The sequence below is a fragment of the Oryctolagus cuniculus genome, chromosome 10 (assembly GCF_964237555.1).
Source record: "Oryctolagus cuniculus chromosome 10, mOryCun1.1, whole genome shotgun sequence".
Classification (NCBI taxonomy): domain Eukaryota; kingdom Metazoa; phylum Chordata; class Mammalia; order Lagomorpha; family Leporidae; genus Oryctolagus; species Oryctolagus cuniculus.
The window spans coordinates 46,535,810-46,548,986 of record NC_091441.1 but is presented as its reverse complement, the minus strand read 5'-3'; the positions used below and the strand labels follow the sequence as shown (position 1 = coordinate 46,548,986).

Sequence of the window (13,177 nt, the reverse complement as noted above, 5' to 3'; positions counted from 1 at the left end):
TACACCATTTTAAATTCTGCAAGCACGGACAAACAAAACTGTAAAATTGCAAGCATTAAGTGTTGCATACTGAAAATTAAATTTTAAAAATTCTGAAATCTGAGGCCAGTGCTATGGCTCAGCTGGTTAAAACCGTGTGGCGCCACTTGGTGTTTCAGCTGCTCCACTTCACATCCAGCTCCCTGTTAGTGTGCCTTGGAAAGCAGCGGAGAATGACCCAAGTGTTTGGGCCCTGCCACCCACATGAGAGACCTGGAAGAAGCTCCTGTCTCCTGGCTTCATCCTGGCCCAGTTCCAGTAGTTGCAGCCTTTTGGTGAGTGAACCAGTAAATGGAAGAACTCTCTGTCTTTCCTCTCTCTCTGTAACTCCGTCTTTCCAATAAATGAATAAATTTTTTTTTTTTTTATTTTTGACAGGCAGAGTGGACAGTGAGAGAGAGAGACAGAGAGAAAGGTCTTCCTTTGCCGTTGGTTCACCCTCCAATGGCTGCCGCTGCAGCCAGCGCACCGCGCTGATCCGATGGCAGGAGCCAGGATCCAGGTGCTTTTCCTGGTCTCCCATGGGGTGCAGGGCCCAAGCACCTGGGCCATCCTCCACTGCACTCCCTGGCCATAGCAGAGAGCTGGCCTGGAAGAGGGGCAACCGGGACAGAATCCGGCGCCCCAACTGGGACTAGAACCCGGTGTGCCGGCGCCGCAAGGTGGAGGATTAGCCTATTGAATGAATAAATCTTTTAAAAAAGAAAATAAATTCCGAAATCTCACCTATGCTCAGATAAAATACAGAACAGAGAAATGTAGCATTTGTTTTTAGTTGTTTTTGTTCCCCTATCCTCAGGGAATAAACATCTAACTCTGTAGGTTGGTTTGTCAAAGGACATTTTGTTCCTGTCAATCAAAAAACTTACTTTAAAAAGGGATCATTTTAAAATGATTTATCATCACAAAATATATAATAAATGTACTTCACACACTTGTTTTCATAAATGCTTGTTATAGACTTAAATTCATGTGCTTATATATAAATATATATTTGAAACTGTTTGCTATTATCTTATTGACAGTGAAGATTTGAGGTAATATAAGCATGGTTTCTATTTTTATACAAACACTATCTTTTCTAATAGATATTCATTTGATTGGGCTGTACAAAATATGCAAAACTCTATCCATTCTTAGTTTTTGTTTTTCTGCTTTACTTCTTTTTTCCATTTCGCTACATAAGTAGAAAGACAAAGGCAATATCCGGCCACATATAATGTTTTTTTCAGATTTATTAGGCAAAGCACAAAAAAGGGACTAAGAAAATACAGCAAAATGTATTGGATGTTTCATTATCCTAATTTCACTTAGGATTTTCAGTTAGTGTAACTAACACACTATTAAAAGGGACTTAGCTTTTCTGTGATAACAAGCCTCAAGTCTAAAACATCTACATTTTTATGATCTTTATTTATATGAATTTATTTATATTAATGTCATAACAACAGAAAGAGAGAGAGAGAGATCTACTTTCTGCTAGTTCACTCCCCAAATGCCCAAAACTGTTGGGTCTGGAACCAGGAACTCCATTTGTGTTTCCCATATAGGTACAGGAACCCAAGTATTTGAGCCATCATTTACTGCCTCTCAGGGAGCATGTTAGCAAGAAGCTGGATATGAAGTAGAACTGGGACTTAAATCCAAGTATACCAAGCCCTCCAGGGTCAGATGCGGGTGTCCTAAGCAGTGGCTTAAATGGCTGCACCCCAATGCCCTAGCCACACCACCAATTCCAAAATACCTATTTTGAGCTTTTTTCAGGTGACATATCACATGCCATTTTCTGCAATTAAACATATGCAAAGATGTCAAGTTTTATAATTTTCATAGGTACAGGAGGAATTAAAATTCAGTTAGGTTAGAAGGTGTAAATGAAGTTTGCTTATAAATATTACTTGGGTATCTCATTTTCATATGAATTATTTGAGACCCGAATCAAGATAAGGAAAATAGAATTTTTATTTGTTCACTATAAATTTAAATAAAAGTTATTCATAACTATTAAATCATTAATTGATGATCAATTGACAATTAACTTATATGAAATAAATCCACAAAATGCAATGTTTTATTGAACTGAATTTATAAACAGTCTAGTGGAGTTTCATAAATTTAATTATTCATATAATTAACATTTAATTTGGGGTGTAAACAGAGAATGACTGAGTTGCACAAGTAAATCAAAAAACAGTCCTACTTTCTCCATGAGATAAATTTTAATAATATTTTGGAAACATTTTAAGTAGACAAAACTGCTTAACACAAATTCATTTCCCATACTTTCTATATTTTTAGAGGTTTTTCTCTTGCTTACCAAGAAATCTACCTTTGGACATTAATTGTACTTTTACATTGATATAAATTTTCTTTTTCATACTTAAAGCAGGCATAAGAAAAAAACATGAACACAAACATATGAGCTAATATTTGGTTAATGATTTTTAAATCCTCAAAAGACATTCCATATCTACATTTAAAAGCATAACTTATTATGATATATTCCAATTTTATACTTTAAAATTGCAAAACTAGCATCATTGTCAGAGTAATGTGTATATCAAAAAACAGAAATTGCAGTATCATCCTCAAATTATCTTACAATGGCTATAAAAATCATACATTATGGGTAGCTTAGAAAATAAAATCCAAATTATTAAAACTACTTTTTTCTTTTCTTGCATCACCCAACTCATGTGAGGAAATACCTTTTACTAGAAATTTTACCTGAGAATAAGACTAAGACTAATCACAAAATGTTTTTAAAAACTCATTTTTTCAAGTTAACTAGTTAATAGGCTAAAAAATATAACCTTTATCTGCATGAGAAATTGTCATGTGATGTATGCTATTATTGCTTATAAATTTGTAGTTTGCCACAAATGGCTAAAAGAAGATATTATTTAAATGTGTAATTATTTTGAGATTAGGTGCTTTGACTAAAGAGTAATTTATTTGCTCATCTGTTTTTTCATTTGAGCATCATTGAGTAAATGTTTGGTCAGTGTTGATGTGATAGATACCAATTTTTTAACCTACATGTGCCAGACACCATTTCTGATATTCCATTTTGAAAAGTAATCACAACTGTAGACTGACTACGTGTTAAGTCCCAGTATAGATGACAGCTCAATTTTTGGTCTATTGCTTAATTCTTGTGTATTAGGGTTCCAGCCTAATGCCTTCAGGGTGAAAGTCACAGAACTGATGGGCCAGCATCAAACTAGAGTGCATGTTCTTGCCAAGCTATTTATAATTTTAGATTTTACCGACCAAACAAAACACAAGTATGAGTCCAGGCTAACCCATGAGCATCAGAGTTGCCATTCTTTTCCTGGAAATCATCTCATGAATTCCTTGGCAAATCTCTGCTGCTCAAGCTGCTGGGAGCTTACTCTAGTCCTTGTCTTTCCAACAGTGCTAGAAGCTGTAAGGAGCTGATAAGTTATCCACGCGGGCAGAGACCCCAGGACCGAGCTCCCGAAAGAAATCCATGCTATGAGCACCCTCCCTAGGGAGTGAAAAATGTAGTAAGAAATGAGTTTCTTTCTTTCTTTCTTTCTTTTTTTTTTTTTTTTAACAAACTGAAGACTGCACTTAGGAATAATTGAAATTCTTTTTAAAGACAAGTAGAGAGAAAGCAATTCTCTGGCACCCAACAAAATATTTCTAAAAGCACAATTCTCCTCAAGATTTTGAAGAAAATATTTAACTTATCCATCTAAAAGGAAAATTCATTTTCAGTGAGCTTCCACTATACCCAGCTCTCCTACATTCTCTTCCCTAGCACACAAGAGTTCAAATAGCAGGTACAAGACAGCACACAGTCCCACAAAGGTAGTATCTACATGCATGTAAAAGAAAATAAACAAATGCAGCCTTAATTTCCAAAGAGCCTCCAAGTAATGTCAGACAAGGAGCATTTAGGGAAACCTCATACTTAGAGTATCTTACTGTGTACATGACGCAAAGTTTATCTCCAAAAAACAGTAGCAGATGCTGCTAGTGTTTACATCCAATAAACCCTGAAGTTTGTATTTGTAGATGGTGCTGTATTAAAAGCACACTTATTACTTTGCACACGTCTTTGCTAATGTCCTAAATTTGGGTTCCAGATGATCCAGAAACTCCAGGCCTTCTTCTTCCTGCCTATCACTGCAGCAGCCCACGGAGCCGGCCACAGACCCCTTGCCTTCATAGTTGTACGAACGCACGTAGTCTGCAGAGTGTTTATGCTCCTCATCTTGGCCACACAAATACACCTTCTGTTCAGAAAAAGAGCACAGTTTATTATTTTTTTTAAAAAACACCTAAACATATTAGCATAAAAATGATGTCTTTGATTTACCTTTTACTGTTTAATTTTTAATCAGAGTGTGTCCTCTAATGGATTCCTACACATAAAAAATGCACATGATTGGTCTGAATTATATTCACTCATAAACGATATCAAATAAATAAAGGCTCCTAGTGAACACAGTTATGAATATTAAGGTGACACATATATAACTAACTTACAATTTCCCATTTGAACATAAAGATGTGTGTACTTGAAATTGACCTCTGTAAATTCTTCAACTTTTGGGGGAACCCAATATAAGCTTATTGGGAAACCAATGTAAGGTTCTCATGCTTATATACTATCATACAGTCATAATAGTATAATATATTAAACTGCCTAATATCAAACTATTCTGATTAATCTGAACCCCCCCTCAAAAAAAATCAAGGAGCTTAACAATCTATCTGTTTGATTTTGATAGCTGGGACTTCATAACCACATAGAGAATTCAAGCTCACTGAAAAATATTTATAATTTATATCTGTTCACTAGCCTCTATTTCACTCCTGGTGGTTTTTCCGGTAATTTCCAAGGAAGAAGCCATCCATCTTTTATCCTTCATAAACACATCTACATATGACACTCCTAGGTAAAATTTTGAAAGTCATATTTTAAAAATCAAACTTTAAAATTAAATCATCTTGCTTTTTGGTCTTGAATCTGAGTTCCATATCTATTATAATTCAACATGACAAAGGTGATATGTTCCAGGTGCACAGGGAGTGAAATAGTTGGGAAATCCAATTCATAAATAGAGCTCAACTTTCACATAACAGAAACTTGAAAACATTGGAACTTACTTCACCAAGCCGAGGTTGGGTGAAGCTCTGCCAGTCCGTGTATGCATATCTGCCAGTGTCCATCATTCCTTGCCCTGCTCCTTTGCTGGACTCTAAGGTCTGATGTCCACCTCCTTTGCTGGAATCCAAAGTGTAGCCTCCTTTGACCATCTCAAAACTTTGCTGCGTTTTGATTCCCTGGCCCCCAAGGGTACCAACAGACATGCTTGTGTCACAAATGTTGGACGTCTGTGTGGGGAGCCTAATGTTTGCTTCCTAAAAATAAAGTTAGAGCTATAAAATGAATGAATCAAATTAAAACTAGCAATACACTTTCATTTCTTCCTTATCAGAGGCAAATCAGTTAGCTGCTCTCCCTCAGTTCCCATATGCAAAACTGGGATAATGTAACCAGGACACAAGTGCTGTGGGTTGAACTGAGTTCTCCTAAAATTTCATGTTGATGTCCTAACTCCCAATACCTCAGATTGTGACCTTGTCATTATATAATTTCATATATAATTATATATATATATATAAATCAGGTAAGATCAAACTATTCTGAATTAATGTCATTCCTTACAAAAAGCGGAAATTTGGATACAGACTTTAACACAAGGACAATGTAATGTGACGATTTGATTTATACTGCCATAATCAAGAACTATCAAGCTGGAGAGAGACCTGGAGCAGATCCTTCTCTGGTGCCTCAGAGGGAGCAACTCCCAGTCAACTCCTTAGTCTCGCCTTTCTAAGTCTCCAGAACTGTGTGTTTGTTTCCAGTCACTCAGTTGGTTATGGCAGCCTTTGAAACTGATACAACAGGACTGTAAAGGTTAAATGAATTAAAACATGCAGGTCTGGGACAGGCATCTGGCCCTGTAGATAAGAAGTCACTGGTTAGGATGCCTGCAGCCAAAAATAGAGAGCCTGGTTTTGAGTCCCTGCCCGTTGACTCCAGCTTTCTGCTAATGAAAACCCTGAGAGACAGTAGGTAACAGAGACCTGGGTCGAGTTCAGGCTTCCACCTCAGAGAGGCCATTTGAGAGTAGACCAGGAGGTTGGAGTGCTGTGTGTGTGTGTGTGTGTGTGTGTGCGCGCCTTTCAGCCTCTCTTTAAATAAATAAATAAATAAATAAAATTTTCAGGCCAGTGTTGTGGGTCAGTGAGTTAAGCCATCATTGTGACACTGCCATTCCTTATTGAAATGCCAGTTCATGTTCCAGCTGCTCTGCTTCCCCATCCAGCCTCTTGTTAATGCTCCTATGAAAGCAATGGATAGGCCGGCGCCGTGGCTCACTAGGCTAATCCTCCGCCTTGCGGCGCTGGCACACTGGGTTCTAGTCCCGGTCGGGGTGCTGGATTCTGTCCCGGTTGCCCCTCTTCCAGTCCATCTCTCTGCTGTGGCCAGGGAGTGCAGTGGAGGATGGCCCAAGTGCTTGGGCCCTGCACCTGCATGGGAGACCAGGAGAAGCACCTGGCTCCTGGCCGCGGTGGCCATTGGAGGGTGAACCAACGGCAGAAAGGAAGACCTTTCTCTCTGTCTCTCTCTCTCTCTCACTGTCCACTCTGCCTGTCAAAAAAAAAAAAAAAAGAAAAAGAAAAAAAAGAAAGCAATGGATGATGGCCCAAGTACTTGGGTCCCTGACACCCATATGGGAGACCTAGATGGATTTCCTGACTTTAGCCTGGCCCAGAAGTGGCTGATCTAGGCATCTGGGATGTGATCCAGTGTAAGAAGATTTCTTCTCTCTCTCCATCTCTGTCACTCTGCCTTTTGAATAAAATAAACAAATCTTAAAAAGCAAAATTTGCACTTGGAACTCTGTGGCATAAAACATTCTCGATGAACATCAACTATTATTATTTTTGCTATTATTATGTAATCCTCAAATAGTCATCATTGGATCACCAGATAATTCAAAGGGAAATGAAATCCTATTTACCATCACTTCTTCTCCAGGTCCTTCAGTATTTGATACAATTAAATTTTGCTGGGCTACATCTTCTGGAAAACATTTCTTTACTGTTCTCTGAGCAGTGACACAGAAACATGTAAACAGAATACCTAAAAATACAAAAGATTGATGTAAGATAGTGTTTTTTTTTTCCACTGTAGTATATATCAAATCATTTGATTATATGATTTTTTAAACACATTGCATATATTTTTTAAGTTTATTTCATAAATTGAGATCTCTTTAGATCATAAAATTTAAAATAGAATTTTTAAAAATGCATTAGTAAGATTAATAATAGCTCTTGTCCCAGCTCCAAAATTAACTTATATGTGTCTCTCATTTCTTCAACATTGAAGAGGCAACTTTATTTGACTAAAATCTCAGATAGTATTATTGGTATTAAATTCATATGGTAACACTTTAAAAAAAGGCTGAGAGAACAACAAAACAAAAAGCATTATACATAAAGATACAAGAAAGGCAATTACATAAAAAGGGTGTTTAGTTTTGAAAGTGCACATAAATTTATATAATACTACAGAAGCTTGCAGTTGAAACTCTAATGAATGAATTAAAGCACAGTAGACCATGGGAAACAAAGAGATAGAAAGAGAGGGAGCAGTCTGGGCAACATTTCTAATAGTTTTCCATCTTCAGAAAAGCAACTTGCAAAATGCAAAAATCTTGGATCCCTGGGGCCAGCACGGTGGCGCAGTAGGTTAATTCTCCGCCTGCCGTGCTGGCATCCCAAATGGGCGCCAGTTCTAGTCCCAGCTGCTTCTCTTCCAATCCAGTTCTCTGCTATGGCCTGGGAAAGCAGTAGAAGATGGCCCTAGTCCTTGGGCCCCTGCACCCGCTTGGGAGACCTGGAAGAAGCTCCTGGCTGCTGGCTTCGAATTAGCACAGCTCCCACCATTGCGGCAATCTGGGGAGTGAACCAGCGGAAGGAAGATCTTTCTCTCTGTCTCTACTTCTCACTGTCTGTAACTCTTCCTCTCAAATAAATAAATAAAATAAAATAAAATAAATAAATCTTGGCTCCCTTGTGCATCACTTTCCCTTGATAGTATCATAAGACCATTTTCTACTTGTTGAAATCTTCTAAAGATATATGCTAAATCACTTTATTAATAATAATAGAGCATAAACATCTAAACAAATTTAAAACTACCCATTTTCACTCTTTTTATATTTATATGCATTCCCTATATAAGCTAGATGCTTGAAAAACTATAATATTTTATAGGGGAGACAATCTTCATAACTTTATCTTCAACTTACATATGAAAAAATGAGTCCAAAAAAAGGGAAATGATTGATCAGCCATTTAAATTTTACTTTAAATAATTTTATCTGCTCTTAGTGATATACTTATTCAATGACATGGGATCCCAAGTCTTAAAGTAGATGGAAGAATTTGAAAAGGACACATTCACCAAAGGCTATCAATGTCATTGAAGAAAAGAACTGCCATATTGTTTTTCTAAACAGATACTATTTCAGCAAGCACAGAGATACTTACATAACAACAATGCAGATCCCAAAGCCATGGAAAGAATGGCCCATTTTCCAAGTATTACATTTGATGGTTTAACATCTCTCTGACTTTTAACATCCATCCTACACTCAGATGGAATAGTGCAATCACATACTTTCACTGATAACACATGTTTTGCAGCAAAACCATGCCTGTCTTGTATTTGGACAGGCACGAAATAATAGTTATAATCCAGATTTTGCCGTTCACGAAGGATAGCACGTTTACCTAGAGGGAAAATGATAGAGAAAATGTATATTGATACGATCTTTCAGTGGGAATATTATTCCTCTTTGATATTCTTAGGGAGAAATTAATATAGAATAAAGACCAGTGAATCCTTTTTCTGTCTTAAAAATTATCTTGACTTTTCAGAAAAAATAATTGATATCATTTTAGACTTACATTAGACTAATCTATATCTTACAGGTTATTCAAATATTCACTGAAAATGAATGTATATGTTTCTTAAAAATATTCAGAACAAGAGACTAATCTTACTACAAACATATTTTAAGGTATTACCCTAAAATGAATGCATATTTCCTAAAATGAATGTGTATTTATTACAATGAACTACAGTGACAATAAAGCTCATCAGGCATGTTGAGTTCATATTGATTACAAAATTTAACAGATTTACTTACCGTCTTTTGATTCTAAAGTCCAAAGTTTGTTGGCAGAATTATCCAGAAAGAATTGAAAAGGTGGGCCATTTTCTGGCGCATCTGGGTCTACGGGTTCTAGAACAGCAAAATCCTTTTCGTGACGACAGATGGTCACGTCTTTATCGATTTGTGGTGGGTGATCATTAAAATCTTCCAAAAGAACTACTAATGTCCCAGTGCAGGAACGGCCAACTAAGATAAAATAAAAGTAGGTTGTTTCTTCACTTAAAATTTATTTTCGGCAATTTATGTTATACACAGATGACATCTGTTTTCTGCTAGCTGCCTGAAATCAGTTTGCACACTTGTTTCCCAAATCTCTACAGGATTGGTACAAAATAGTGACATAGTACACTTCCTTGAGGACTGGTGGTTGGATCCGATGATTCCTTCAGGTGTTTTCCAAAGCTAAAAGGTGTGAGGTTATGAGGATCGTCACTACAGAATAACCTGTTGGACACAAAACTGATTCTTACATCTTTCTGGGGAGCACATATAATTCATCCTAAGAGTATAAAGACTCTACATTTGTTCATCTGTCATCTTCTTAGCTGCTGCTACTTTTCCTCACATATTCTCCACTGAAAACTCGTCAAGTTTCTCATCAAACCCTCTTGGCACTCTCCTTCCTGTTTGCTTGGGTACATTCTGTTGTCCTTGCAACACTAATGCCGTCTCTTCATGAAACTGACTGCAACCTCTAGAGTCAATGGTGGCCATATTTTCCTTTGTTTCCTCAGAACACTTTGCTCATACCTTGACTAGCACATACTATCTGTTCATCACCACCATTATTTACCTAAGACTTCACACATAAGTCTCAATAAATATTTTAATTAAAATAATGCCTACTGAGGCTGGCATGGAAAAGCAGGTTAAGCCACTAAGCAGGTTAAGTTGCCACTTGAAATGCCCCCATTCTCTATCAGAGTGCCTGTTCAAATCCTGGCTATTCCACTTCTGATCTGGTTCCCTGCTAAGGTCCCTGGGAAGCAGGGCATAATGGACAAACTTTGAGTTCCTGCCACCCATGGGGGAGACTCCCAGATGGAGTTCCTGACTCCTGGCTTCAGGCAGGCCCAACCTTGGCTATTTCAGCTACTTGGGGAGTGAACTAGCTGATGGAATCTCTCTCTCTCTCTCTCTCTCTTTCCCTCACCCCTTTCTGTTTCTCCCTCTGTGTAAATGTATCTTTAAAGTAGTGCCAATTACTTTTGTTTAAGAGATAATGAAGTTCAAAACATGTTCAAATTCTACCATTTGTGATAATAAACTTCTGTAAATAGCATAATTTCAAAACTGAAATAAATAAAAATTGATTGTGTAATTTCTAATTTTTTATAAATGCTGGTCTAATTTTTGAAATACATATGTTGAATTTATCATAAAGACTATTAAAATTACATGCAAATTCAATCCATTTTTTCTTTAGTTTAAAATAGTCTTTAAATCACTTATTAAATAAATATCACGTAGTGTATTTTAAGGAAGTTTGTTCTGTTGAGTAACTAGAAAACCAATTTATTCAAAATAATTTTTTATAAAATAACTATCTATTTTAAAACTATTCTATCTGAACAAGTTTTAAAATATCTAAAAATAAAGAAGTAGTACAACTATGAAAAAAAATAAAGTGTAATAACATATAAACATTTTGAGACTGACAGAAAATTGTTAGTAAAGATAAATACAAGTAACTTCCTAATGAGAAAACTAAGAAAATTAATGTGAAAAAGAAGCTTTTGCAAGTAAAATGTTTAGTTACAGATACTATACATGAGTTGATATGAATACTATGAATTTACCTTTAAAATTTAAGTAGAGATTCTTTTTATGTCAAGATAGAAATCATAGTTTAAAAATCTAATGAAAATACATCAACCACGGGAAAGCAAATCAGGGTTCATTTAGTTTTACATTCAACCAACATTTATCACATAACATTATCATCTATCTCAATTTTTGTTTTATTTGGTCTATAAAATCAGAATGAAAGATTCTGAGCATTATTTAAAATGGATGACAAGCCAGAACTGAAAATAATGTCTTAGAAGAACATTTCCAAAAACTACAAAATGTTGACAGTAAATCTTTTTTTTTTAAGATTTTTATTTATTTGAAAGGCAGAGTCCCAGAGAGCCGAGAGAGAGAGAGAGAGAGAGAGAGAGATGTCTTCCATCGGTTGGTTCACCCCCCAGATGGCGGCAATGGCCAGAGCTGCACCAGTCTGAAGCCAGGAGCTAGGAGCCTTGGGCCAACCTTCACTGCTTTCCCAGGCCATAGCAGAGACCTGGATAGGAAGTGGAGCAGCCGGGACTCGACCAGTGCCCACATGGGATGCTGGCACTGCATGCGACAGCTTTACCTGCTACGCCACAGCACCAGCCCTAGTAAATTTTCAACTTTGCTTCCAGAAAATAGAGCCCAAAATAAGCAACACCTCAATAACAGGGATTCTGGGAAACAAAAGTTCTCCTCTGCTACTTAAATGTTTCCAGTAACCAGAAGCTTATTGTATTATGTATCAGCCCTCTGCATGTACACAGTTATTTAATTAATTGTTAGGAGGACTTTAGGTTCTTTCCTATTAAGCTACAACATGCCTGATAATAATTTCTTACAATTTAGTCATGGCTCTTTGAATTGTTCACACAAAATATTTACCACTTCCACCTGATAACTCTTGAACAATGGTTATTTTAAGAAAATTCATTTCACAGAAGGCAAAAATAGGACTGCATTTTGTAATGTTTAAACTTAATTTCCCATATTAGATCCAATTGTTCCAAGTGCCACGTGCCTCTGGGATTGTAAAGCTCTTTGTAGTGAATCATAACCTGATCCCGGAGGTTCACTGAGCTCTCAAACAGAGCAATGTTAATTATTAGCACATGCATAAAATAAGCATAGGCCAAATTCTGTGCTAGATATTTGGTGAAGGAACTGTCTACCATATAAAGGAACCCTTTTACGAAGTTGAGCTCATAATCAAACTACTTAGAACAGAATGTACATGAGAAATCACGGAAGTACCCTTTCATAGAGAAAACACATCACTTGCTATATTAGCACATTATTCCCAGTGCAGAAGTGCTGAAAAGTTACAGAGAGAAGAACTGAATGAAGACTAGTTGGAACTATAGCAGAAATTGTCGTTGCCATTCACTTGAAATGTTTAAGGCCACTGAATTTCAAACAGGAGGAAGGAGGTCATTCTAGGGAGAAGGTATGGTCAACAGTGCTGTTGAAATTGACAGCAGGGAAACCAGCCTGACTGACCAACAAGATTAACACAAGCAGCGCAAGGAGGTAAGTAGGATTCTAAGAAAGATAAAATTCCTAAATCATCATCCACAGATGTTTGTGAGCATCAGAACAATGCGTCCACACACACACACACACACACATGATCTTCATGAAGTTCACAGAAAAAATGTGTTGTGGAAAAACAATGCATGGATTTCAAATTTTTTCAGTGAAATAATCTTATATTTTTATTTCCATTTTTTCACAGACTTTTTAAATTGCCCTCATATTAGGACTTTTGGGAAAAGTTTAAAAAATAGTTGATCTGGGGCCGGTGCTATGGGTTTGGGGTAAAACTTCTGCCTGCAGTGCCGGTATCCTATATGGGCACCGGTTCGGGTCCTAGCTGTTCCACTGCTGATCAAGCTCTCTGCTACGGCCTGGGAAAGCAATGGAAGATGGCCCAAGTCCTTGGGTCCCTGCACCCACATGGGAGACCTGGAGGAAGCTCCTGGCTACTGACTTCAAATTGGTCCAGCTGTTTCAGCCATCTAGGGAGTGAACCAGCAGATGGAAGACCTCTCTCTCTCTCTCTCTTTCTCTTT

The 13,177-nt window shown here is 37.0% G+C and overlaps 1 protein-coding gene across 2 annotated transcripts in view; it reads right to left on the bottom strand.

The window, feature by feature from the left end:
• Positions 1-1,983: 1,983 nt before the first annotated feature.
• The window catches only part of DSC1 (desmocollin 1), a 31,199-nt gene continuing 20,005 nt past the window's right edge, over positions 1,984-13,177 (bottom strand). The window contains exons 12-17 of one of the 2 annotated variants that reach the window (XM_002713481.5): positions 9,306-9,518; positions 8,644-8,886; positions 7,107-7,228; positions 5,182-5,436; positions 4,388-4,433; positions 4,167-4,304 (exon numbers count right to left, since the gene is read on the bottom strand). In XM_002713481.5, the coding sequence (XP_002713527.2) occupies positions 4,398-4,433; positions 5,182-5,436; positions 7,107-7,228; positions 8,644-8,886; positions 9,306-9,518 (869 nt within the window). In that variant the 3' untranslated portion in view covers positions 4,167-4,304; positions 4,388-4,397. Of the gene's footprint in view, positions 4,305-4,387; positions 4,434-5,181; positions 5,437-7,106; positions 7,229-8,643; positions 8,887-9,305; positions 9,519-13,177 lie in introns of both variants that reach the window. The other variant, XM_008261174.4, reaches the window with a different exon arrangement.